The following is a 26,999-nucleotide window of genomic DNA, read 5'->3' on the forward strand; positions in this document are numbered from 1 at the left end:
GTTATAATATTATTATTTTATTATATATTATATTTTATTATTATTGTTATAATATTCTTATTTTATTATTATTATATTTTATTATTGTTATAATATTATTTTTATTATTGTTTTATTATGTTTTATTATTGTTACTATTATTGTTATATTATTTTTTTTATATTATTGTTATAATATTATAATATACCTATAGCTGATATGTAATCTTACATATCATGCTTGGATTCATGCTGCTCAGTTGCAGACAAATGATGTTCTGAGTATTTGTCACGGTGTTATAGAAAGATAAAGTGAATACAGTCCAGTTTTATAACTTGTATTTTCCCTTAAATGAACAAAGCTGCCCTCCTTGCATCCTTAGTGCACGTTACGTGCCTCATCGCACCCATCTGCCCGCTTAGCACACGTGGGGGTGTTGACAATAGCAACCAATCAGATTCTAGCTGACCCTTTATGGAATGTGCTAGATAAATGACAGCTAGAATGTGATTGGTTGCCTTGGGATCACATCCAGTTGTCCTCTGTAGAAAGTTTTAGATCTCCCCCCTATGTCCGGACCCCACTCTGCTGCAGTGACCTCCGGGGCTTCTCCTTTTGAATCCTTCATTTACCTTGTGCTCTGCTGTGTGTGCGTTTCCGTTTCTGATGGTGGCAACCATCTATTAGCAGCTGCTAGGTAATCCTAGCTCTGTTTTAGTTTCTCTCTTTTTCAGCGCCAAGGGCAATTCTATACATATAAAAGTATTTTTTAATTTGCATATTATGGGGTTTATTTATGGAGCAGCTGCTTTTCTAAGCTGCTGCTACCCAGCGGTTTGCAGAGGGAAATGTAAAACGGCACCCGCAGTCGCCGTAAAGCACGCCAGGGTTGTATGCTGACTGCGAGGGCCGTTTTACGTTTTCACCTGCAACCCACCGGGAAACTGCTTCGTAATTAAAGCCCCCCTACAGCTCAGTAACCTCTTATGTCACGAGAATATTAGATTTGTATAGAGCAGATTTGTTTTAGATGTTTTCTTTTGTTGTAACTAAGGGCCTGATTCAGCAAAGGAACGCAACTGCGAATGCAACAGCGATTACGAACGCAGTTCAACTGCGATAGTATGATAACTCATTGCGATCGCAATGCCACCACACTGGAATGGGACTGAAATACTGGCGGCTCAACAGCCACCGGTTCATATCCCGACAGTGAGAGATCCCGACAGGGGTTGGTAAGTTCCCTCCCCCCCAACCCTTCTTTAGGGGTCGCTAAAATTCCTTCCTAGTGCCTAACCCTAACCTTCCCCCAGGGGTGCCTAAACCTAACCCCCCCCCCCTCCTCGTACCCTAAACCTAACCCTCCCGGGGGGCTGCCTAACCCTAACCCCCCCCCTTCCCCTAGCCTAACCCTAACTTTCCCCGGGGGGGATACCTAACCCCCCCCCATCCCGGGCTAAGTGTTACACTTACATGTCAACGGACAATCGGGATGGCTGGGGTCGGTCCTACAGCGTCGGGATTGAGATAGGCGTCGGCATTTCGACGCCTATCTTAAGTCCCTTGTCGGGCAGTTCCAGTCGAGATTTAGACCAGCGACATTGCGTCCACTGGTCTATTAACTAGATCCCGCAGCACTACATAAGGACGCCCACTTTACCTTACACACATGCATAATGTTTAGCAAGACTGCAAAACCATCGGTACAATCGAACACCATCGCAGCCTCTCACACACCTGCACAAGCCCTGATCTTACTCAGGAATTGCTAACCCCAGCGCATGCTACAAGTCCTCAGGCTGCGTAGGGCATCGCACGCCCCTGCAACGCCATTGAAACGCACCAGCGCGCTTGCATTCGTCCTCCTCCCCCCCGCCCCGTTAACACCCACAAACGGCACTTCCTGCCAATCACTCTGCGATGGGTCTGCGTAGTCACTGCGATCACCGTCCCAATCGCAGAGGCTAGTTCGCGCACTGTGATGTATACGCATGTGCAGTGCGCAACAATCGGCCGATTGCGTGCGTCTTAGCAACTGCGTTCCAAGCTGAATCAGGCCCCAAGTTCATTGTTCTACTTAAATTGGACATCTTGTCTCGTGCGTACTTGAGGCTTCGTCTTGAGGCTGTAGCAATCTGGCCTCTACCCACATGTAACATAGCGCAATAATCTGCTGTGCTCTCGTTCTACAGTGAGGGGAAGGCGAGCAGCTTATCTACAGAGGCCAAATCGGAAGAACAACCTTTGTGAGTGGTCGCACGTTATTTATAATATGCGTATGTACTGTGCGCGCATGTATTTATGTGTACTAGTATGTGCAACTAAAATTTATATTGCACAGTTACTTAATAGGTATAAATATGAATAATGTTAGTTAACTTTGGAAACTACACTTATGTAAATTACAAGGTAATAAATCCCCAAATTGAAGAGTTCACTTACTTATATTATAAAGCATAAACACAATGACATACCACTAAGGGTCTGCTTCCGATGGGATGGTGACGTCACTGGCAGCGCCCTTTGTGTGCAGGTGGGTATCCAATCAGAATGATGCAGGCTAGAGACTCGCCATCCTCTTGTGCATTGATTGGTCCCTCTGAAGGATATAGTAGGCAGCATTTTGGACCAATACAGTTAATTATAAGACCGTAAGTGCCAACAGGCGGTGTCAGTCCTCCCATTCTGTGTTCTGGAGTTTGGGTGGTAACTGATTGATTGATCCCTATGGGAAAAGCATGTGCAGTCGGGGGTGTGTATACTTCACCATAGCTGCTGGCGTCCATGTAACCTGTCCATGCCTAGAATGTGTCTGCAGACACAGAGCAATATGCTTGGGAAATGAACATGTATATGGGTTCTCCCTGCGTTTGCGGCTGAGGACGTGACGCCAGTCTTTTTTGCTGTTTTTAGGTCTCTCGTGAAGAAATCCAGCAGTTTAGACAACCTGAAGAAGTCTCCAGAGCGGGTGAGTGGTGCCGGGGAGATTGCTCTGTAGTACGTAGGATCCTCTTCTCACGTGCGCTGTGTATGAGGCAGTAATGATGTGTTCCTGGTAATTACAGCTTCCCGAGCGTCTCTGAAAGATAAAAATACCCTCAGCGTGTCCCTGTCCTCTATCATTATGTGCCAGCTTGCAGATGTACCAGTCTCGCTTTCCCTCTGTCTTATTCCATTCACTCACTTTCACGCACGCTTCCTGCTCGCTCCTTATGTCACGCACTCCACTCTCACACTCCCGCTCAGGCGTTTCCCTCTTTAGCTCAGGCGTTTCCCCTCTTTAGCTCAGGCGTTTCCCCTCTTTAGCTCAGGCGTTTCCCCTCTTTAGCTCAGGCGTTTCCCCTCTTTAGCTCAGGCGTTTCCCCTCTTTAGCTCAGGCGTTTTCCCCTCTTTAGCTCAGGCGTTTTCCCCTCTTTAGCTCAGGCGTTCCCCTCTTTAGCTCAGGCGTTCCCCTCTTTAGCTCAGGTGTTCCCTCTTTAGCTCAGGCGTTCCCTCTTTAGCTCAGGCGTTTCCCGCTTTAGCTCAGGCGTTTCCCGCTTTAGCTCAGGCGTTTCCCGCTTTAGCTCAGGCGTTTCCCGCTTTAGCTCAGGCGTTTCCCTCTTTAGCTCAGGCGTTTCCCTCTTTAGCTCAGGCGTTTTTCTCTTTAGCTCAGGCGTTTTTCTCTTTAGCTCAGGCGTTTCCCGCTTTAGCTCAGGCGTTTCCCGCTTTAGCTCAGGCGTTTCCCGCTTTAGCTCAGGCGTTTCCCGCTTTAGCTCAGGCGTTTCCCGCTTTAGCTCAGGCGTTTCCCGCTTTAGCTCAGGCGTTTCCCGCTTTAGCTCAGGCGTTTTTCTCTTTAGCTCAGGCGTTTTTCGCTTTAGCTCAGGCGTGTTTCCCGCTTTAGCTCAGGCGTGTTTCCCGCTTTAGCTCAGGCGTTTCCCGCTTTAGCTCAGGCGTTTCCCGCTTTAGCTCAGGCGTTTCCCGCTTTAGCTCAGGCGTTTCCCGCTTTAGCTCAGGCGTTCTCTCAGGCGTTTCCCGCTTTAGCTCAGGCGTTTCCCGCTTTAGCTCAGGCGTTTCCCGCTTTAGCTCAGGCGTTTCCCGCTTTAGCTCAGGCGTTTCCCGCTTTAGCTCAGGCGTTTCCCGCTTTAGCTCAGGCGTTTCCCGCTTTAGCTCAGGCGTTTCCCGCTTTAGCTCAGGCGTTCTCTCAGGCGTTTCCCGCTTTAGCTCAGGCGTTTCCCGCTTTAGCTCAGGCGTTTCCCGCTTTAGCTCAGGCGTTCCTGCCTTATCTCGCGCTCCCCACCTCGCGCGTTCCCTCCTCCCTTGCTCGCTCCTCTCAGGCACTCCTTCTTTAGATGTCGCGCCCTCGCCCCCTCTTTAGAAGTCACGCCCTCGCCCCCTCTTTAGAAGTCACGCCCTCGCCCCCTCTTTAGAAGTCACGCCCTCGCCCCCTCTTTAGAAGTCACGCCCTCGCCCCCTCTTTAGAAGTCACGCCCTCGCCCCCTCTTTAGAAGTCACGCCCTCGCCCCCTCTTTAGAAGTCACGCCCTCGCCCCCTCTTTAGAAGTCACGCCCTCGCCCCCTCTTTAGAAGTCACGCCCTCGCCCCCTCTTTAGAAGTCACGCCCTCGCCCCCCTCTTTAGATGTCACGCCCTCGCCCCCCTCTTTAGATGTCACGCCCTCGCCCCCCTCTTTAGATGTCACGCCCTCGCCCCCCTCTTTAGATGTCACACCCTCGCCCCCCTCTTTAGATGTCACGTCCTCGCCCCCCTCTTTAGATGTCACGCCCTCTCTTTATGTTGATCGATCTGATACTTGCCCATGCTTCCTAGTACTATTCCTGTACGACTTCTGGGATTTCATCTAATAAGAATTTATTTACTGCCAATTAGAAACCATCTCCCCCAGACTCTGGCAAGTTTGAAACTCTTCCTCCAAGACCCCCGGCGCACGGAGCGGCGGCGGGGGAAGAGGAATGTTTTGGGACCCGTAAAACCAGGTCATCATTTGGACGAGGGTTTTTCAAAATCAAGAATACAAATAAGAAGACCTCAAGCACCCCAAATCTAGGTATGTGAACCTCCGATTACCTTGTTGCTTTTTAAAATCCATCCAGTTGTTACAAAATATTTCCTATACGATGCCCCATGACCTGCAGCTGGGGAACGTGTCAGTAAGACAGCTTCATCCTGCGTGTCAGTAAGACGGCTTCATCCTGTGTGTCAGTAAGACAGCTTCATCCTGGGTGTCAGACCAGCTTTGTGAATCCCAGGTCCTATGTGAATGGACGATCATGTGACAGGATGTTTGTGTTCTCAGACTGTCCTCTAATTATAGACCGAATGAGTCTACAGAAACCTCTTTCAGCTTTTAAAAGGCCAATAAGCTGAAAATTTGAGATAATCCGACATGAAAGGGAATTTCATACCTTTCTCCAATATATACATGAAAGTTTGCAGACACAGGGCCTGGTTCAGACTCGCTCGCAAGCGGGTCGATGCTCACCCACTGCGCGTCGCCACCTCCGGCATGCGCGAGCCCCAGCGAGCGACGGCAGCTCCGTCGCTCACTACAAGACGGGGTGGCTGTCGATGTTGATTGTCAGCTCGCCCCATTTTGTAGGCGGAGAGGGGGGGTGGCTGCACAAACGCAGGTGTTCCCTTAGGAACGCCTGACGTTTGTGGGCGGCCCTACTGACATTATTATTATTATTCACTCGTGATGTCAGTAGTGGACTTCTTGCTCTATTGGAGCAGGAAGTCCACTCGGGCTTGCGGGAGCCGAGAGCCTCCTGCAGGGTCTCGAAGCAAGCCCGATGGTCGCGATAATCGCGACCGTCGCCAGGCCGCTTGCACTAGCTGTGGGTGGTCACCCACAGCTTTGCGAGCGGCCTGGAGGCCGAAACAAACAAAAAAAAAACGCCCTGATTCAGAGCGAGCGCTCGCAAACAGCGAACGCCTTTGAATCAGGCCCACAATACTGAAGGTGTTTCACAATAGAAGTACATTTGCAGTCCCACTGAGTGATTTCTGTCCTTTACAACAGCCGTTGTGGCCCCTACACCTTCCTTCTGTGATCTTAAACACGGAAAACGTTGATCTGCATAGAGAAAATCTGCTTCCCCCGACCTTTACAGCCCCATTGCAAACACTGTGTCTTCAGTCCCACTTCTGCGCAGATATTTGTGAATGTTTTGAGTTGCCCTGCTGTACAAAGTGGACTTGGTAGCCGTCCGCCAGACAGATATGGGTCAATCATGTAATTATCTGCAGTGAAATTAGATTATTTAGCAGAAAAGGAAAATGCCAGATGATTTTATAAGGCGTGCAAATCCATAGTCTCATTTAGAACTGAGAAATAACACGTCAATGATAAATTGTTTTGTTATACCTGAATCTCTACTACAGATTGCACGATCCCTATGGTTTTGTACTCTAGAAACTAAACAGGTGTTCTACTGTAGACAAAGCATTATATTTTGTATAGGTATGTAATAGTGCTATAAATGTACATTTTACACCCATCGTAGTTTTGATTTACAAAGTGTATTTCATGATCTGTCCTCTTTTCTGAGTCTCCTCCAACTGCGATATTTTGGGGTTCATCTTGTGTCTCTTGCTCCCCCTGCTGTTTTCTTCCAGTATATTTAATTTCTCTTCTACAAATTCTTTTCCCCCCTGGGCTGCATTTGGTTTTGTGCACTTTATGGAAATCTGAAGATCGCAGCCGAAGTGCGAGCGCCCCCACTTTAGGTACTGTAAATTCTGCATGTTGAAACTAATGGCTCCCGTGCTGTGCTCTCACCATCATCCGTTTTAACAGTCCAGTTTTGCGGCATAGCTAAAAAAAATAAAATGTACAAAATCGACTCATCAGTAAAATTGACAATAACTCATCCGTATTCCCTTCCTCCATTACTAAAGTGTGTTATATAGTCTTCATCTAATACAGTGCCAGCATTAATTCCCAGTGCTTCTAATTTTGTAGCTATAGAGCTTTAGCGCCATCTTGTGTTAACCGACAGAACTAACACATTTACAATCATTTGTAAAAAGACAGAATTTCCTTTTAAAAGCTGTTCAAAGAGAAATTCACAATTTTGCTCCTTTTGTGTGTATGACTGCAATGATATAATTTTTATTTTTTACATTTTAAGATTTTTTTTGGGGGGGGGGGGTGAGGGAGGGTGAAAATCCCGTTATTTCTCGTTTGTGTCCCTTTACAGACATGCCATATGTCACGGGCCAGGTATATAGTATAAGGTGGGTGGGAAAATATTATATACTGTGTAAATTTCTGTGGGCGTTTCAACAAGTAAAATATTATTCATATGGAGAGACCCTAAGTCACTGAAATATATGCTACTTTTTAAACTCCATCTGGGCAGTAACGGATGGGTGTAAGCCGTAGTCAACTGAGTAGAGTTAGGAAAAGGTCAAATAAGTCACAAAGGGGAATTTCCACCAACATTTTTTACTTGATTTGTACTAGATTCATTTTCTACTGTTGTGTCCACTATATATTGGTCATATAGAATACCACACAGTTTTTTTTTGTTTTGTTTTTTAGCTCTGTGTTGGACACAGTTGTATCCATAAATAAAAATATATAACCTTGGCGCTTCAAAACAGATGACAAATTTAATAAAATCTAATAAACTTTTTAATATATATTTCTGATTTTATTAGCTGCAGTAATTATGAATGCTAACCAGTAACATACAAAGAAAGAGAAGAGATTACAGCGCTTATAAAAAAAAAAATGCCCAATTAAAATAAAATGAAATAAAAATAAAGAATAAATATCACATCAACGCTTAAAAGATAAATTAGTATTATCCTTAGTATTTCAGATAGATGCCATAAGAGAAGATATGTAATAAAAAATGTAATCTTTTAATAATAATAAAAAAGACAATAGTTACATATAATGTAGCACAATGTTGCTTTTTTTACACACCGTTATATATAAGTTTATCACAATTCAAAAGCAGCTAATGAAAACTCTGCTTAAAATGTAAAACAATGTTTCTCTCTTTAAGTAAACAATGTTTCTCTCTTTAAGTAAACAATGTTTCTCTCTTTAAGTAAACAATGTTTCTCTCTTTAAGTAAACAATGTTTCTTTATGTAAACAACACATTTCAAACAGCCACTATAGTGTAAAAAAGCAACATTGTGCTACATTATATGTAATTATTGTCTTTATTATTATTATTATTATTATAATTATTATTATTAAAAGATTACATATCTTCTCTTATGGCATCTATCTTAAATTCTAAGGATAATACTAATATACATTTTAAGAGTTGATGTGACAGTTGTATCCATACAGCAGCTTTCTGTTTGGACAATGAAAGCAAATAGCTGGGCCTGATGCTATAAAGAGTTGACTGAAAAGCACAGAAATAGGCTGGAAAGAAACCAGCAATGTATTTAGTATAAGTTGCATATTTAGAAGCCTTGCATCAGCCCGTTAGTGTTTTGCTTTTTAGAACGACTCCTATTACGGTATAATACGGCGAACCGCAGCCTGTGTGTCCCGTGTGTCTGATCTGTAGTCACGCCATCAGGCAACATTTTGCGGCATTTGTTAGTCCTGTGCAGTTCTCCATCTCTGGGCGCTATAGTCGCCGTTACCCAGGCACAGTAGTGTCAGCCAAATATCGCCCCTTTCTATTCCCAGACAGTGATAAAAGTGACGTAAAGGGTCTGTGTACAGAGGATACTTGTACGTCGCAGCATATGAACCGTGCCAAGACGGCTGTGACATTGTTTAAATCGCTGGAAACACTAAAAATAGGGATAAAAGTATTAAAACGAGACAGGAGATCAGATGACAGCAAACAAATGACAGTATATTCTTGTAAACAAGCGAAGAAACTCATAAATCTGAATATGTTCCACTGAAATCACTCCAGTAACAACCTTCATTCACAATAACGTGTATACTGATGAATTAACTGTGTATTTCATTAGTATAAGTGCAGCAATAGTCCACATCACTAACAACCATTAATCATCCGTTCTAGAAATGACCAATATTACATGTATATAAATGGTTATTATCTCTGCTTTCCGAAGTATTCTGGTTGCTAAACCCTGTTACGCTCTATCTCAAAATAAAAATATGATAATGACGTAGTAAGAACATTTGTAATCAAACCGCAATCATTACTGTCCTAACAATGCAAGTTTGGTCACCCAGAGGGGCGATAGTTTGGTTGTATAAAGGGGCGATAGTCTGGATGTATAAAGGGGCGATAGTCTGGATGTATAAAGGGGCGATAGTCTGGTTGTATGAAGGGGCGATAGTCTGGCTGTATAAAGGGGCGATAGTCTGGCTGTATAAAGGGGCGATAGTCTGGCTGTATAAAGGGGCGATAGTCTGGCTGTATAAAGGGGCGATAGTCTGGCTGTATAAAGGGGCGATAGTCTGGCTGTATAAAGGGGCGATAGTCTGGCTGTATAAAGGGGCGATAGTTTGGTTGTATTAAAGGGAGATAGTCTGGTTGTATAAAGGGGCGATAGTCTGGTTGTATAATGGTACTTTTGTGCCTTGACAAATGGTCTCGTAAAGCCCAAATGTTGGACAACGTGGAATGACACCGCGCTGCCAGATAATTCCAGATGCTGTTCTCGTGTCAGATTACTATTCATTGCTAACAACTTCTTTTGGGGTCCCAGAATGATGACACACTGGCACGGGGTCCCAGAATAATGGAACTTGGGGTCCCAGAATAATGGCACACTGGCACTTGGGGTCCCAGCATAGTGGCACACTGGCACAGAGGATGGTATACCGCTATTTCTGCCTGGTGTCATGTTGTCTATAATATGTGGCCTAGTTACAGTGACGTCATCTATCTCCGCGCAGCGTCGGCTGGGACCGGGTGACCTGATTGACGAGCCAGCTATATTTGCCATAAATTCCTTTGTAGACGTCCTGTTATGGGTGTGGTACCTGGCAAACAGCCGTGTTACAGGAATAGCATTACGTTATTAGTAATAATACTCATCAGTAATTCGCTATTAGTAATAATACTCATCAGTAATTCACTATTGGTAATAATACTCATCAGTAATTCACTATTGGTAATAATACTCATCAGTAATTCGCTATTAGTAATAATACTCATCAGTAATTCGCTATTGGTAATAATACTCATTAGTAATTCGCTATTAGTAATACTCATCAGTAATTAACTATTAGTAATAATACTCATCAGTAATTCGCTATTGGTAATAATACTCATCAGTAATTCCCTATAGTAATAATACTCATCAGTAATTCCCTATTAGTAATAATACTCATCAGTAATTCCCTATTGGTAATAATACTCATCAGTAATTCCCTATAGTAATAATACTCATCAGTAATTCGCTATTAGTAATAATACTCATCAGTAAGTCACTATTGGTAATAATACTCATCAGTAATTCCCTATTAGTAATAATACTCATCAGTAATTCACTATTGGTAATAATACTCATCAGTAATTCCCTATTAGTAATAATACTCATCAGTAATTCGCTATTGGTAATAATACTCATCAGTAATTCCCTATAGTAATAATACTCATCAGTAATTCGCTATTGGTAATAATACTCATCAGTAATTCCCTATAGTAATAATACTCATCAGTAATTCGCTATTAGTAATAATACTCATCAGTAAGTCACTATTGGAACGAGTAGTCGGATGTATATGAAGGTATAAACGCTGTAATGTCATTGTATTACATTTATTGGTAAAATCTTGCAGCAGAGACGGAAAAGGGTTCCGCAGACCACCTGGACCTGGCCATCTCCTCACCACGCTCGCAGGGCGGGGGCAGCGCACATGGGTCGCCATCCTCTCCCGACTCTAAGAAAAAGCCGAGGGGGATTAAGAAGCTGTTTGGGAGGTGAGTGAGCGCGGCGTGGCGTTACTATAATGTGACTTTGCCGCCACACTGTGATGTTCTAGCCCTAATCGGCCATATAATGCAGCGTGCACGGACTCATTAGCATCTGCCGGTAAGTGTGGTTGGACTATGACCTCATCTGATAATGGTGCCTTACCGAATAACGTATGTACATGTATTGCCACATCTGGCGGATCTGTATGGGCGCAGAGTTTCCAGAGCGTCTTATTTCCATTTGATTTAATTTGTAATTCCACATTCAATTCTGAAATCTGATCTGGATTGGGGAACTCAATTCCAGCAGGTCTATGAGCAATAATGCAGCCACAAACCTGGACAATCTGCATAGATCGGATTGGATTACAATAATCCCATCCATTGATTGCAATGGAAGTGGGCACACAAGCTGCCCAAATGCATAGTTACCTCATACGTGGTCGTCCTCTCACCACATAATTCAAACCACTGTATAAAACTGCTGTGGTGTAACGCTATCACCCAACACCGTATGCCAGTGCAGTGTTCAGATAACGTACTGTGACTCTGAATTATGCATTGGGCTGGTCCACGTCCCATCGGCAGCGGATGTTTCCCCCGACATTGGATTTATATCTCTAGCCTGTGAAGTGCGTTCTGGTCTTGTGTATCAGGAGGTGATATGTGATGTCGTGTTTCCCCCTGCAGGCTGAGGAGGAGTCAGTCTACTACTTTAAACCAGGATGAGGAGCTGCCGGAGGAGGAGTTTCAGAGGGGAGGGACCCGATCCACCGCTGGGCCGAGGCTGGGCTGGTCCCGAGATCTCGGTCAGACGCAAAGGTTTGTATGAGCCCCAGCACTCGGCAACGCCTGGCCATAATCCTTCCTAGTAATCCACCATAGCCACAGCCATGCAAACACCCTCAACAGGCGTGTAATAAAAGAAGCGCCGTATACTACCGACCATATTATACACTTTTTGGGTTTTTTGCCCCTTTTTCCAGATTGCTAAATCTAAACGTTGCCTTTAAAATAAAGAGAGGCTAATATTTATAAACAAAAATTATATATATATATACAGTCAGGTCCATAAATTTTGGGACATTGACAGAATTTTAATATTTTGGCCTTTTTTCACCACCACAATGGCTTTGAAATGAAACAAACAAGATGTCCTTTACCTGCAGATTTCACATTTAATTTGAGGGTAATTACATCCAAATCAGGTGAACGGTGTAGGAATTACAACGGTTTCTATATGTGCCTCCCACTTTTTAAGGGGCCAAAAGTAATGGGACAAACTAAACAATCCTAAATCTAACTTTCACTTTTTAATACTTTGTTGCAAATCCTTTGCAGGCAATTACAGCCTGAAGTCTGGAATGCATAGACATCACCAGACGCTGGGTTTTATCCCTGGTGATGCTCTGCCAGGCCTCTACTGCAAATGTCTTCAGTTCCTGCTTGTTCTTGGGGCATTTTCCCTTCAGTTTTGTCTTCATCAAGTGAAATGCATGCTCAGTCGGATTCAGGTCAGGGGATTGACTTGGCCATTGCATAACATTCCACTTTTTAGCCTTAAAAAACTCTTTGGTTGCTTTTGCAGTATGCTTCGGGTCATTGTCCATCTGCACTGTGAAACGCAATCCAATGAGTTCTGAAGCATTTGACTGAGTATGAGCATATAATATTGCCCGAAACACTTCAGAATTCATTCTGCTGCTTTTGTCAGCAGTTACATCATCAATAAATACAAGGGAACCAGTTCCATTGGCAGCCATACATGCCCACGCCATGACACTACCACCACCATGCTTCACTGATGAGGTGGTATGTTTTGGATCATGAGCAGTTCCTTTCCTCCTCCTCCCATCACTCTGGTACAAGTTGATCTTTGTCTCATCTGTCCATAGGATGTTGTTCCAGAACTGTAATGGATTTTTTAGATGTTGTTTAGCAAACTCTAATCTGGTCTTCCTGTTTTTGTGGCTCACCAATGGTTTACATCTTGTGGTGAACCCTCTATATTCACTCTTGTGAAGTCTTCTCTTGATTGTTGACTTTGACACATATACATCTACCTCCTGGAGAGTGTTCTTGATTTGGCCAACTGTTGTGAAGGGGTTTTTCTTCACCAGGGAAATAATTCTTCTGTCATCCACCACAGTTGTTTTCCATGGTCTTCCGGGTCTTTTGGTGTTGCTGAGCTCTCTGGTGCGTTCTTTCTTTTTTAGAATGTTCCAAACAGTTGATTTGGCCACACCTAATGTTTTTGCTATCTCTCTGATGGGTTTGTTTTGATTTTTCAGCCTAATGATGGCTTGCTTCACTGATAGTGACAGCTCTTTGGATCTCATATTGAGAGTCGACAGCAACTGATTCCAAATGCAAATGTCACACCTAGAATCAACTCCAGACCTTTTACCTGCTTAATTGATAATGAAATAACAAGGGAATAGCCCACACCTGTCCATGAAATAGCTTTTGAGTTGATAGTCCCATTACTTTTGGCCACTTAAAAAGTGGGAGGCACATATAGAAACCGTTGTAATTCCTACACCGTTCACCTGATTTGGATGTAATTACCCTCAAATTAAATCTGAAAGTCTGCAGTTAAAGCACATCTTGTTTGTTTCATTTCAAAACCATTGTGGTGGTGAATAGAGGCCAAAATCTGAAAATTCTATCAATGTCCCAATATTTATGGACCTGACTGTATATGAGAGACATTTTCAGTTATTTGTACACACTAAGTACTTCTCACATACGGTGGTGCTTATGGAGGATGTGGTGTATTTTGTCTTCATGCATCATAGTCTGAGTGCTGGGAATGTCAACACTGATTACATTTTTACAAAATGTGGGGTCCGGAGGCGTTTTCTGGCTCAGGCAGTGATGTCCTGATGTCTTCCAGTGGATCCTGCTTTGCTTCAGGTGGTGAATAGAGCTAACCCCAAACAGCCTAACCCTCCCCCTAGTGCCTAACCCTCTGCTGCCACAGCCTAACCCTCCCCCTAGTGCCTAACCCTCTGCTGCCGCAGCCTGACCCTCCCCCTAGTGCCTAACCCTCTGCTGCCACAGCCTAACCCTCCCCCTAGTGCCTAACCCTCTGCTGCCACAGCCTAACCCTCCCCCTAGTGCCTAACCCTCTGCTGCCGCAGCCTAATACTTCCCCTAGTGCCTAACCCTCTGCTGCCGCAGCCTGACCCTCCCCCTAGTGCCTAACCCTCTGCTGCCGCAGCCTAACCCTCCCCCTAGTGCCTAACCCTCCCCCTAGTGCCTAACCCTCCCCCTAGTGCCTAACCCTCTGCTGCCGCAGCCTAACCCTCCCCCTAGTGCCTAACCCTCCCCCTAGTGCCTAACCCTCTCCTGCCGCAGCCTGACCGTCCCCCTAGTGCCTAACCTAACCTCAAATCCCTGAAGAAAGTGGACATTTGTTATGCCGACATTCTGCAGATGCTGACTGACATGTTTAATGTCAACATTTCAGCAATGTCAACATCACAACTGTCAGCATTGCGGCTAGCAGGGTGTAATAAGCTTCATACAATGGTAAATGTCTTTGTTTGCTAAACTTTTGCAATATATTTAGAAGTGTTAGAAAACAAACTGTTTTACAAGACATATTACACAGCTGGTGGTTCCTAGGTACTGTCATGTCTTACGTTGGGACATCTGTACACTAAGGACGTTATTCTTCTATATCCCATCACCCGCATAGGCAACCAGAGAGCAGGATGGATGAGGGCAGAACAGGTGCAGGAACGGCTGCAGCAATAAGCAGATAATTAGGGATCACGGGGCTCCTGCATAATGAGGAAAGGCAGTGTGTATAGACAGGTAATACTCCAGTGCCTCCTCCTGCAGTATTGGGACACAGATGGGTGGGTAAGACTCCTCCTACTACAGGGTCACTGGATGAACCAAAGACATTGGCACCTCCCATACCCTATAATTCCCAACTTCCCAACCCGACCCCTCCCCTCTGTTCTCTATGGGAGCCAGACGCAGGTAACTAATAGCACCTTACCATATGTATTTAGGAGCTTTTTACTGCGGCATTTGGCCACCAAAAATCAGGGCAGAGGGGGTTACGTTTATTTTTCATCACTTGTTCTCCTGTGAGCTGTAATGTTCCTGTCATCCTCCCCAGTGATCTGGACACTCCCTTTGCCAAGTGGACGAAGGAGCAGGTGTGTAACTGGCTTCGGGACCAGGGTCTGGGGAGCTACGTGAATAGCTGCAAGCAGTGGATCGTCTCCGGGCAGACCTTACTGCACGCGTCCCAGCACGACCTGGAGAAGGTGGGCGCTTCCGACAGGGGCAAAGGCAACAACTTTTAAAACTTTTTTTAAAATATTGCTTAGTGACCTGTACCGATCGCTTGAGCTGACCTACAAATAGTGATGGAGAAACGCGTGGAGAACGCCGCCGGCTCTGGTTTCTTACGCCCTTCGTGTGTGTGAAGGTATCAGCCATCTGGAGGTTATAATTCGGCTTTATCTCTGTAGGAGCTGGGCATTAAACATCCGCTACACCGTAAGAAGCTCCAGCTAGCGCTGCAGTCGTTGGGGTCTGAAGATGAAAGTAATTATGGGAAGTTAGACTACAAGTGGGTTACACGTAAGTTACTTTCTGTTACCCAACTATAGGATGCTTGTTAGTAGTTTTCTAGCACATTTATATCATCACTCTATATCCTACACGTCCTCTTATAGCTGGTATAGGACAGTCTGTAGCCAATCATATTACTGGGATGTTCACAGCAGCAGGAGATTAGTGTGATGATCATGTGGGAGGCAGTGACCTGTCTTATCAGGAGGCCACAGGCTGAGAGTTATATAATGGAAGGAGCAGGGTCCCCAGCAGCACAGAGTATATCAGGAGATGAGGTATGTGTTAGTGAGGACAGGGCTGCATGTGACAGGGGCAGTGACATGATGTGAGGAGGGGAATGGAGGCAGCAGAAAATCACAGATTGAGAGTTATATAGTGGGAGGAGCAGGGTCCCCAGCAGCACAGAGTATATCAGGAAAGAGTGATGTGTCAGTGAGGACAGGGCTGTATGTGACAGGGGCAGTGACATGACCAGGGATCGCTGCTTATTGGAAACAGAAGCTGCCCTACGCATCTGTGATATATGATATAGTGTAGGACTCTATGGTTTCTTATGTGATGGTGCATTCATTCCGATGATACCATGTCCTGTAACAAGCCTTGTGACGATCATCTTATGGACTATCATAGACCGTAACAGATAAAGAAGATGTAGGGAGCGGAGGTTTACACAGTGAACTAGATAAGAGAGATCGGGCGGGGGTCAGAAGAAGACGACCAGGGGCTGATTCTTAGTCGCAGTCTGTAGTAACGGGCAGCCGCGGTCACCTGATTTACAACCCACTGCTGACCCCTTATGGGCTAATGCTGACCCTTTATGGGCTAATGGTGGATGTCCATGTGTCTGCCAGCGGAAACCCGTGATGCTCATTGATTTATGGCGACCGCCACCATCCGTATCGACACGTGCCCACGCTGGGCGCAAGAGGTCCGTCAGACACCGGTTTCCCTTCCGAAACATTAGATACACGCCCATAACACTCCCACACGTGCGATCACATGGTCACCGCCCAGTTCTCACCCCGAAGCGCCCTATTTCACAGAAAGAAGGATCCGGCCAAGGTGCCTCCAGCTCAGAATAGGACGGACATATTCAAAGATGCGTAAATGCGCTTCTGCACGTTCGCTATATGCAATAACTCGCTGTTTGCCTCCATGAAGTGAGATCCATGCGACTCCTTATCAGCCCAGCAGTCTCTGGAGCATTACCAGGGGGCCCCAGTTACATCTGGCCTAATATCATGTTTCCCGTTCTATAAGTGGACAGGACCCCAAATATGTAACACGTGTCCTCTGTTCTGTAACTGCCGTGAACCAACCAGGGATAGATACAAGAGAATGCAGCTTTTATGTCCTGTATCTGCAGAGGGATTGGGCGATAGCCGGGGGGTCGGCCCTAGTTACCATACAGCGATTATACCTCTGTTATTTAGCTCATTAATGCCCAGGATTTTATATAATGGCCAACACTGAATTCACATAGAAGTTAGAAGTTGACCTCCCCCATTGCCATCAAATATTTTAATCATCTCATCTTAGTACATCCATCTTCTCTTTGGCCATCACACCTGTCTGGCGGTGTGTGGCGCCTGTCTGGCGGTGTGTGGCGCCTGTCTGGCGGTGGGTGGCGCCTGTCTGGCGGTGGGTGGCGCCTGTCTGGCGGTGGGTGGCGCCTGTCTGGCGGTGGGTGGCGCCTGTCGGGCGGTGGGTGGCGCCTGTCGGGCGGTGGGTGGCGTCTGGCTGCTGTATGACTTGTTATGTGTTGCTCCTGTAGGGTGGCTGGATGACATTGGCCTTCCTCAGTACAAGACACAGTTTGACGAAGCAAAGGTCGACGGGCGAATGCTTCACTACATGACGGTGGTAAGTCACCTGACTGCGCAGCGTCATTTGCCTTACGTGCGCTTATTTGTCAGTGGTCTCCTCATGACGTGTATTGGGTAGATCACCTCATTTATCTATACATCGGCGTGATGGAATTCCGGAGCCTTGTGTAACGGATTGCCTTTCCCGCCGATGGGACTGCTGTAGTGTTGATCGGTCTATTGTTACAGTCAGTTTAAATAGACCCAGAGGCAGTTTCTGCATTTCCAGCTCAAATAGGACCAAGCAAAACGTCCAAAGACAAATATGGCCCGTGCCCTTATGTACAGTGCTTTCCATGTACACGGATAGGTGTGGTGTGACGCTTGTTCTCTCCCTATTGGGGGGGATCAGTACATTTAATCTCAGTAAAAATTAAGTACAGTGTTCACCCATCAGTAGGAAAACTAGTAGTGGTCACTAAATCAGAGTCTCCCAATTTGCTAATGTAAGTTTGTTAGTAAAAATAAAAAAAAGAGTGGGTTCCCCTGTGACAGGTTCTCCCTGACGCCCGCGAGGAGCCCATTAGATTAGTGGGACGTGGATTACATTGACTGCAGCAAAACGTCATATCTGATACAGGCGCCATGTGAGTGCGTGGGGGAATAAAACACGGCCTGCTCCCTACTTAAGCGTAATGATCAAAAAGTAACTAAACATAAAATTTAGTACAGATGAGAATAAAAAGACAAAAAAATGTTGGATACCGATGGTAAATCTGACTCCTGATTTATATTCACTCCCCCGCCTTACAATACCAGTAGTCAGCGTGGACGGCTCTGTGACATACAGGCTCTGTGCTGATCTGGTGCCCACCCCGGGAGAGGCTCCGCTGTCTAGATGGTAATCCCAGCAGGGAGAGAGGATACCTGCTGTATAGTGTTGTGCCCTCTTTGACCCATTTTTTTTTAGTCCCTGCCCATCCACTGCGCACAGGGGGGGGGGAGGGGGTTACATGTAACTGTCCCAAAACTAGACCTTATGACAGCTGATGGCAGAAGGTAAATCCGTACAGTCCTTAGGGCACGCTTGCTCTGCCTTCTGGGCGCCCACATTGGCTACTGATCTGTTCTTACAGCCGCCATGTGACATAACCGTCCCGGTGCTTGCATAAGCGGCGTTATTCACACCCACCGGGGACCCTTTCCTGCGTTGTACATTAGTTCTGTATTGAGGTGAATGAAGCGACCTCCAGTGCACAAGTCACATGGACACCAGAGATGATAGTTATATGATGTATTTGTGTCTCTCCCTATTCCCAGGACGATTTGCTGTCTCTGAAGGTCGCCAGCGTCCTCCATCATCTCAGTATAAAACGAGCCATTCAAGTCCTGCGGATCAACAGCTTCGAGTCCAACTGTCTCCGCAGGAGACCCTCCGAAGAGGTGACCAATTCCTCCCCCCTCCTCCTAACCTCGCCATTGCGGCATAGTACCCGAATGTTAGCCTAGGGCAGACACACACAGGCAGTGGCAGTAATACTCATGAGATTGGAGTCGAGCAGCTCACGGGGATGTGCCTCATGCCTCAGTGATGTCACTAGATCCTAGGGGATTGATTGGCTCCAATGTCAGTAATGGCTGCCACTGTCTGGCCTCACTAGGAGCCATTGACATCACGGACGCACTTCATGACCGTTATTCAGACGGCGAAGGTTCCCTGTGAACAGGTAGCGGGATGTACTGTTGCGAATATCGGTTTTGCCTAGAAATGCGCTGCCTGCCCGCCTCATATGGGGGCTGATCCTGGTGTGAGGAGAGGGGTTCTCATTATAAAGACACATAGTGTAGTTTTACAACACAGGGGTATCCAATCAGCAGCGCTGAAGTATCGCTGCTAATTGTTCGCGGCGTGGCTATTCTATTAGCCCCAAAGTGCCATCCGACTCCGGCACTTATCGTGGATATTTTTCGGGACCTGATGTGTCCCGAAAAGTAATATACGATAAGTGCCGTTTTTTCACCACCTAAATAGCGAAAACACATAGGTCCGTGAGCTTATCGCGGGTGCTATGTGTTTTCGGGAGAATTATCCTATTATTTCGACCAAAATAATAGGATAGGGTGGAAAAAAAAAACATCCGTGAAAAACTGGGATAATCTGCATTTTTTTTGCCGATAGCTGCTATCCATTAGCGTCCGAACTATGGGCCTGATTCAGAGCCGGACGCAATTAGTGCTCGCTCGTCCAGAAAATAGGGGTGGATATTCAAATGAACCGTTCGCTCTTTGCGGTCTGTTCACGCCTCTAGGTCTGAACGAGTGAACAAAACTTGCGGTCGTTTTTTGAAAAAATACGCCCCCTGGCCGCTCGCATCCTACATCATGTCCGCTATTTATTAGATTAATCGAGTACATCGACCAGGGTATGAACTGCTCGCTATTCTTGTGGTTGGTTTTTGCTACCACAATTTTGCGAGCAGTTCTGGCTATAAAATAACCCAGTGACGTGGTCAATGACGCTGCTGTATTAATTATGCACACCCATAAAACGCCCGTTTTGACCTTTAAGCACGCCTGCGTTCGGATCTCCACTCCCCGTTTTCAAGCACCTTCCCCCGTTACCACCCACATACGCCTCCTCTTGTCACTCAAAATAGCAAGCATTCGCTATTTTGCGAGCACAAGAATTTCGACTGCACTGACTGGTTCGCGCATGCGTATAACAATACGTATTCATGCGCAGTTGGGCAAACATCGCTCGGAGCGAACGAGCGGCCGCTTACGAGCGGCTCTGAATCAGGCCCTATGTTCGGGGATTAATTGGATACCGCCCGCAGTCTCTCTGTGAACAGAAAACCCCACAATCTGCTGCAGGTTAAGAAACAACATAAGTAACGCTAGTTGCACTCTAACGCCATTTTCATGAATTTGGCCCCTTATGTTACTTTAGAAATCTAGGGACTTGTTTATATGTCTATTTAATGATCTGTCATTATATCCTGTATTGTCGTGTCGCACGTGTGTATACTGACACACTGTACACAGATGCGGCACGTAGGAGTGTTGTAGTATCCGGTTTTGCCGGGCGTCGGCATTAATGGGCACTGGTCTTCTCTGTAGAGTAACATCACCCCGTCTGAGGTCGCTCAGTGGACCAATCACCGCGTGATGGAATGGCTGCGCTCTGTGGACCTAGCGGAATACGCTCCTAACTTGAGGGGCAGCGGTGTACACGGGGGTCTTATGGTAAGTACCGCTAAGGTGTGTGTTTTATGTGGGTTTCGTCTTTAAAAATGTTCTTGTGTTTTCTGGTAAAATAAAAATACCCCAATACATCAGTCCCGGTATGGCCACAAGCGTAGGGAGCGTCATTGGGCAGTATGGCCACAAGCGTAGGGAGCGTCATTGGGCAGTATGGCCACAAGCGTAGGGAGCGTCATTGGGCAGTATGGCCACAAGCGTAGGGAGCGTCATTGGGCAGTATGGCCACAAGCGTAGGGAGCGTCATTGGGCAGTATGGCCACAAGCGTAGGGAGCGTCATTGAGCAGTATGGCCACAAGCGTAGGGAGCGTCATTGAGCAGTATGGCCACAAGCGTAGGGAGCGTCATTGAGCAGTATGGCCACAAGCGTAGGGAGCGTCATTGGGCAGTATGGCCACAAGCGTAGGGAGCGTCATTGAGCAGTATGGCCACAAGCGTAGGGAGCGTCATTGGGCAGTATGGCCACAAGCGTAGGGAGCGTCATTGGGCAGTATGGCCACAAGCGTAGGGAGCGTCATTGGGCAGTATGGCCACAAGCGTAGGGAGCGTCATTGGGCAGTATGGCCACAAGCGTAGGGAGCGTCATTGGGCAGTATGGCCACAAGCGTAGGGAGCGTCATTGAGCAGTATGGCCACAAGCGTAGGGAGCGTCATTGAGCAGTATGGCCACAAGCGTAGGGAGCGTCATTGGGCAGTATGGCCACAAGCGTAGGGAGCGTCATTGAGCAGTATGGCCACAAGCGTAGGGAGCGTCATTGGGCAGTATGGCCACAAGCGTAGGGAGCGTCATTGAGCAGTATGGCCACAAGCGTAGGGAGCGTCATTGGGCAGCACCAGATAACCTTATCCCATGGGAGCCTTATTGGGCACAATCAGACAGCGCACTAACCAGCAGTTTTCCCATCGGCCAGTTGAATGACACATTTCCAGTGAAGTCCGGGCGTTCACAGTGTGGTTGATTTGTCTCCGTGGGTGGTAATTGGATTCCAGTTGGCTCTAAGACGTCCAAATTACCCAATGAAAACGCCATGTCCTTCACTTGTTTTATTTGGTGCCGGTTAAAACTTAAGTGTGCGTCTACCGGTATATCAATGTTTCCCAACCACAGTCCTCAAGGCATCCAAACAGCCCAGGTTTTAAGGATAGCCATACTTGAGCACAGGTGACTTAATTCATACCTCAGTTATTTTGATTTAAACATCATGAAATTGTCCATTTTATTTCGCCAGTGCGCAGCTGACACGAAACCGGTTGCTGTACACCAAGCGAATCGGAGCCCCCGTCACAGTGCTGACATTGGGATTAACATAAACATGTATTTGTGTATCTACATAAACACTATACCCCTGGGGGCGATGAGCCGTCTCGCTGCTGGTGGAGCAGGAAATACAGTATTGGCTCTGTTTAGTTAGTACACATAATAAGTGACTACTTTGTGCAGTGCGCTCCTTTAGGCGTGTCCAAGTCCTGTTCAGTTTACAGTAACCCGTAAAGACATAAATATTACCTGGAATTTATTAACTTTAACATAATTTTCCTACAGGTCCTTGAGCCTCGGTTTAACGTGGAGACGATGGCGCAGCTTCTGAATATTCCCCCGAACAAGACCCTCCTACGGCGGCACTTGGCGACTCATTTCAACCTCCTGGTCGGTCAGCAAGCGCAGCTCCAGAAACAGGAAGCGCTGTCCTCTCCGGAGTACATGCTCCTGACGGCGACAGCCAAGGTTAAGGTGAGGGGGTCCCCGAATGTGCAGTGAGGCGCTCCGATGCTTAGTCTGCAGCATATTAAACATTTTACAGTCCCGGCATTCAAGTTCACGGAATTAGGGGTCTGATTTCTTCCTTTGCTGTATTAAAGGTCATTTCCACCATCAGATCACTTTCATTTATTGGCTCATACATGCCAGCAAATTCCCATTCATGGCTGCTTGCATGCTTTGCAGCCTTGCCTGCACATCATCAGGCAGCATTGTGTATTTACATTGCCCTGGTTTGCGAGCCAGCCTTTCCGTCCCCTCAGCGTCGGATACAGTCATGACCTGAGAACAGCTCTGTGACGTATCCGAGGGCAATGCCCGTTATCCTCTCTGCCTGATTACATCAAGACTTGGCTGAGAAACACAGAAGCAAAGCCAGAAAAATAACCTATTCAGTGAATATCGCAGGGTGGCATGTACAAGGAGATGACTTAGTCACCAGAAGGTGCATCACCATTTTTTCCTGTAGTTATGTTAATTTGATGTTTTGTTTTTTTTTAAGCCAAAGAAATTGACTTTCAGCAACTTTGGGACTTTGCGTAAGAAAAAACAGGAGGAGAATGAGGAGTACGCCTGCCCCATGGAACTCGGACAGTCTGCCAACAGTATAATCAAACCCTTCCGAGCCGGCCTGGACCTGCGGATGCTGGACGATGAAGATTTAGACAGACTGGAACAGGTGAGTCGGCGTACTGACGTGTGGTGCTCGCAGATTTCTATTAAGAGATCACAAATTATCTATTACTAGTCTTTCTGCATCCATATGGATGAAATTAAGTATTTCAGTTCAAAATTGTGATGCGCGTTCCCGAGACATTTCTACTGCGCATGCGGCAATCACCGTGAAAATGGTGGCCATTTTCCCGGTGATTTCTACAGCCAGCGCCGGCCCAACGGAGAGGTGAGTATATTTAATTGGGTGCAGGGTGTGTGTGTGGGGGGGCCCCCCAGGAACCAGGGGCCTGTGAGCACCACACACTTTGCGCACATAAAATACGCCCCTGCACCTTTTGCAGAAAATCGCTGTTAACGGAGAGTAATAACTTTCCCCGACCTGCACGTTTTTTGAGATTTACGGGCATATTCAATCAGGTGCAAAAAGCCGTTTTTCGGCGAAAAGGTTTCACCGGTGACGTCATTTTCTTGGCCAAAACTTATCCCCGTATTCAATTCCAAAGACTTTTCGCCGGTGCGGAAAGTCAATGCATTGGAATAGCCGAAAAGGATTCGCCTATGAAAGCTGTCGAAAAAAAGTGCAGAATTGGGGTTTTGGGGTGCAAACTTGGGGGAACCACCTTGCACCCTTGGGACAGCCCCTCAAAGGTAAACTGTGTCAAAAAAAGTAAAAAAAAAACTTAAGCCCCAAAAAAGTACTTTCAGCTGGGGGGCAAACTTATAAACTAGCGAAATAGACTCCAGCGGGTTCCCCAAGTATGCCCCAGGTGTTTTTTAAGATCGCAGGTGCTTGCAGAAGGTGGATTTTTTAAGTTTTTTAAAACTTCACATAAGCAACTTCCAAATATGCTAGCCCCCATTTTCATGTACCCCAAATTTGCTGGGACTAGTTATTTTGATGAAAAAATATTGCTGAATGCCATTCTCCCCACTTACGCAAAGATGCTAATAGCAAGCTTTAGGATAAAAGAAAAGCCCAGATTAGCTTTGTTAGGGGTACTAGAACACCCCTATAGCCATCCCCTATGTTAGTGCAGCTTTTCAGGGGGTACAGACTGTTTTCCCTATTTTTGACGGGACTTTTCACTGGTTCCGAATTCGGCGGGTGCCGTTTTCGCCGCTTTCTAATTGAATACGGGGATAACCGGTGACGCGCGCTTGGAAAACCAGTGAAGATGGCGAAAAATCCGCCATGCGAAAAATTTTCGCGGCTAATTTAATATGCCCCTTAGTCATCATTTAAGGCAGAGATGGGGAACCTCAGGCCCGGGGGCCGTATAAGGCCGCGGAATCATTTGGTCTGGTCCTCAGAGCTTTTTTCTGCTAGCCTCATCTGGCTAGCAGGGTGCCTAGAATGTCACCCTGCAGCCAGAATCTACGCAGCAGTGCCGCCCGGAGGGTCCTTAGGACGCTTCAGATGGTCACACCCGCTGCCCTTACAGCTCCCCGGAGCATCTTTGCTGTTATCACCAGCGGTTGTGGCCCCGCCCCGAGTGACGTTACCTGGAGGGGGCGTGGTCGCCACCAGGCCCCGCAAATAATGTTATTTTTTCCAAAATGGTCCTCTGCAGAGAAAAGGTTCCCCACCCCTGATTTTAGGGATATGTAATCCTAAGTAATTATTTGACTTCATTAAGGTCCTGTATCTCTTTCAGACAAGTTGAAATGTTAAAGACAGCATTTGCACGTGCAGTATTTCAGCCATAAGACAATGGGCAATGTTAGAACAGATTGTTTTCAACTAACAATGTGGGATAACTGATTAAAACGGGTTCCCATTGGCACTGAATATTTTTTCTGCTTTTCTATATTTTCTTCCTCTAATTAGATGGAAGATTCGGAAGGAACCGTAAGGCAAATTGGGGCGTTTTCTGAAGGCATCAACAACCTGACGGTAAGCGTCTGTCTCCTAACAGGAAATCTGGACTGAAAATTACTTCCCCGATGACTGGTAGATAGCGCTGTGAATGTGTACCCGCCTGGGTAACCGTTAATAAATGACAGGGTTGACCTGCCCAGGTCTTTGTTTTCAGAGGGTTGTTTTTTGTTTCTTTTTGGTACCCCGGTAAGAATCCATTATTCTAGTGCCTATATATGTGTCACATGATCAGGCGGACACTAGAGCCGAGCCCATTCGTGTCTGTACCTCCACCCTGCCTAAAATCACTTTCATCTCTTTGGCACCTCCCACAATGGGCGGGGTCAAGATATAGAGGCAGAAGGGCGGAGCTTATGGGGAGGGAGGGTTCTTTGCAGAGATGTTCGTATCTCATTATTTACGGGGGAATTTTAAAACCGTTTAAACAGTGAAAGTGCTTTAGACGCTGCTGCCGATCTTATATTGTGATTTTGGTTTCATGCTGGTTTTTCTGTTTTAAATTCATTGTTGTCTCCCCCACAACCCCCCTCTGTCCACAGCACATGCTTAAAGAAGACGACATGTTCAAAGATTATTCCGCGAGATCCCCGAGCACCAGTATTACAGATGAAGACTCCAACGTGTGACGAATAAGCCATAGTCTTCAATTTTTTATTTTTTTTTCTGTGTTATAAAGAAAAAAATATATATATGTATAGATATTATTTTTTTGTGTCACCGTTTTTACGCTCAGTGTTCTATGGTTGAGGTGGAAGGCGGGGAATGTGCCTTGTAACTGTGGAAATATAAATGAACCTCAATAAATCGTAGTGAGGACGTTTTGAAGTGCAACCATTGTCTCCTCACAGTGGTGGCAGCCATGTTTTTGTGGCCAGGAGTAAGATTTCTAGGTATGCAGCCTGTCAATACACAAGGAACCAATGACTTCACTGAGCCATGAGACACCTTGCCTCGTGCCTCTGTGAGGTCACTGGTTCCTGTTGACTTGATAGCTCTTATTCTTAGGATCATTGTTTCAGGCTGCAAGATGGCTGCCTCCACTGGGTGTAGAAAAAAGGGGGTACACTTTTATTACATAAACTATTTAAGTATTTTATTCTGTTTTATGTCACACTGTTAAGAGCGTTGCCTAGGGCCAATATCCATAAAGTGAGACATTCAGATTTGGGAACTGTGAACTAACTGTACATAATACAACAGCCTGCCTGGAACTCTGCAACCATTCAACTAAGGCGCAGTCCTTACAGTTTCATCAACTGCAAATGCACCACGCGTTTCACAGCGTCAGCCCTTAAAGTGTTGCATACATAATCCGCTCCAGGATGCCGACATCATATTTATATCTGTAGTTCAAAAACATTGATCACTGAATGTAGTCATTTCGTTATTTGCCAGAAATAAATGGTTATATTGTTCTCTTTCATGCCCCCAATGGATGCTGCTGCTGCAGCGGAAGAGATTGTAGTCAGCGACCAAATGTAGTCAGCGACTAAATGTTTTCCTAGATATTACTAGTAACGGCAGCGGACCTGTATAAGCCCATGTATTGTTGGAACACCAATATCAAAATGTATTTTCTAAAAAAGAAAAAAAAATATGCTACATGAAGTTGTTACATAGTTAAAGTTCTATGTTAAATTTTTTGTTGCTCTAATGTGAAAATCCCATCTATCGAATGGAGGATGAGGTTAAAGTTGAACTCCACCCTCAGATAACGTCATGTTCTAAGCAAAACTTGCAGAAGGTTTTTTACATAAATCACTGGATCGCAGCCTAACCCCCCGTAGTGCTATAAGGAATCTCGATAATAATCACTGCTTAGCAAAAATGAGCCACACTTAAACGTTTCCAGTTTTCAAGCTCTGCGACGTCATTTGACTTTCAATGTCCAAACCGTGCAGCCATCGGACGTTTTGCTTTTATGCCCAAATCTATTCTTCATTTGTGCAATTTACATTTTTTTTTTTTTTTTTTTTTATAAAGTTTTCTATTTAAAAGAAACAAAAATCTTTATTGAGAAAAAACAGCTATAGTTTTGTACAGTGTTTTTTTTCCAGTTTGTGCCAGCTGGATTCTGGAGAGGGGCAGGCTGTGCCTATGGGCGGTTCTTTTTACTTTCAGTGTTGCTAAAAAAAAAATAATAAAAAAAAAAAAAAAAAAGACTTTA

General features: G+C 45.7%; 1 protein-coding gene across 17 annotated transcripts in view; it reads left to right on the top strand.

Moving 5' to 3' along the window:
• The window catches only part of PPFIBP1 (PPFIB scaffold protein 1), a 111,495-nt gene extending 84,832 nt beyond the window's left edge, over window positions 1-26,663 (top strand). For 11 of the 17 annotated variants that reach the window (XM_088454826.1, XM_088454829.1, XM_088454830.1 and 8 more), the window contains 15 exons: window positions 2,172-2,225; window positions 2,893-2,947; window positions 4,844-5,021; window positions 6,671-6,703; window positions 10,718-10,859; window positions 11,544-11,675; window positions 14,989-15,139; window positions 15,347-15,458; window positions 17,227-17,315; window positions 18,578-18,700; window positions 20,378-20,503; window positions 22,063-22,251; window positions 22,781-22,957; window positions 24,782-24,847; window positions 25,372-26,663. In XM_088454826.1, the coding sequence (XP_088310952.1) occupies window positions 2,172-2,225; window positions 2,893-2,947; window positions 4,844-5,021; window positions 6,671-6,703; window positions 10,718-10,859; window positions 11,544-11,675; window positions 14,989-15,139; window positions 15,347-15,458; window positions 17,227-17,315; window positions 18,578-18,700; window positions 20,378-20,503; window positions 22,063-22,251; window positions 22,781-22,957; window positions 24,782-24,847; window positions 25,372-25,458 (1,714 nt within the window). In that variant the 3' untranslated portion in view covers window positions 25,459-26,663. The remainder of the gene's footprint in view (window positions 1-2,171; window positions 2,226-2,892; window positions 2,948-4,843; window positions 5,022-6,670; window positions 6,704-10,717; window positions 10,860-11,543; window positions 11,676-14,988; window positions 15,140-15,346; window positions 15,459-17,226; window positions 17,316-18,577; window positions 18,701-20,377; window positions 20,504-22,062; window positions 22,252-22,780; window positions 22,958-24,781; window positions 24,848-25,371) is intronic. The other 6 variants (XM_088454831.1, XM_088454842.1, XM_088454843.1 and 3 more) reach the window with 3 other exon arrangements.
• The last annotated feature ends 336 nt before the right edge of the window (window positions 26,664-26,999 follow it).

Source organism: Taudactylus pleione, unplaced genomic scaffold, assembly GCF_031769625.1.
Source record: "Taudactylus pleione unplaced genomic scaffold, aTauple2 ptg000634l, whole genome shotgun sequence".
Classification (NCBI taxonomy): Eukaryota; Metazoa; Chordata; class Amphibia; order Anura; family Myobatrachidae; genus Taudactylus; species Taudactylus pleione.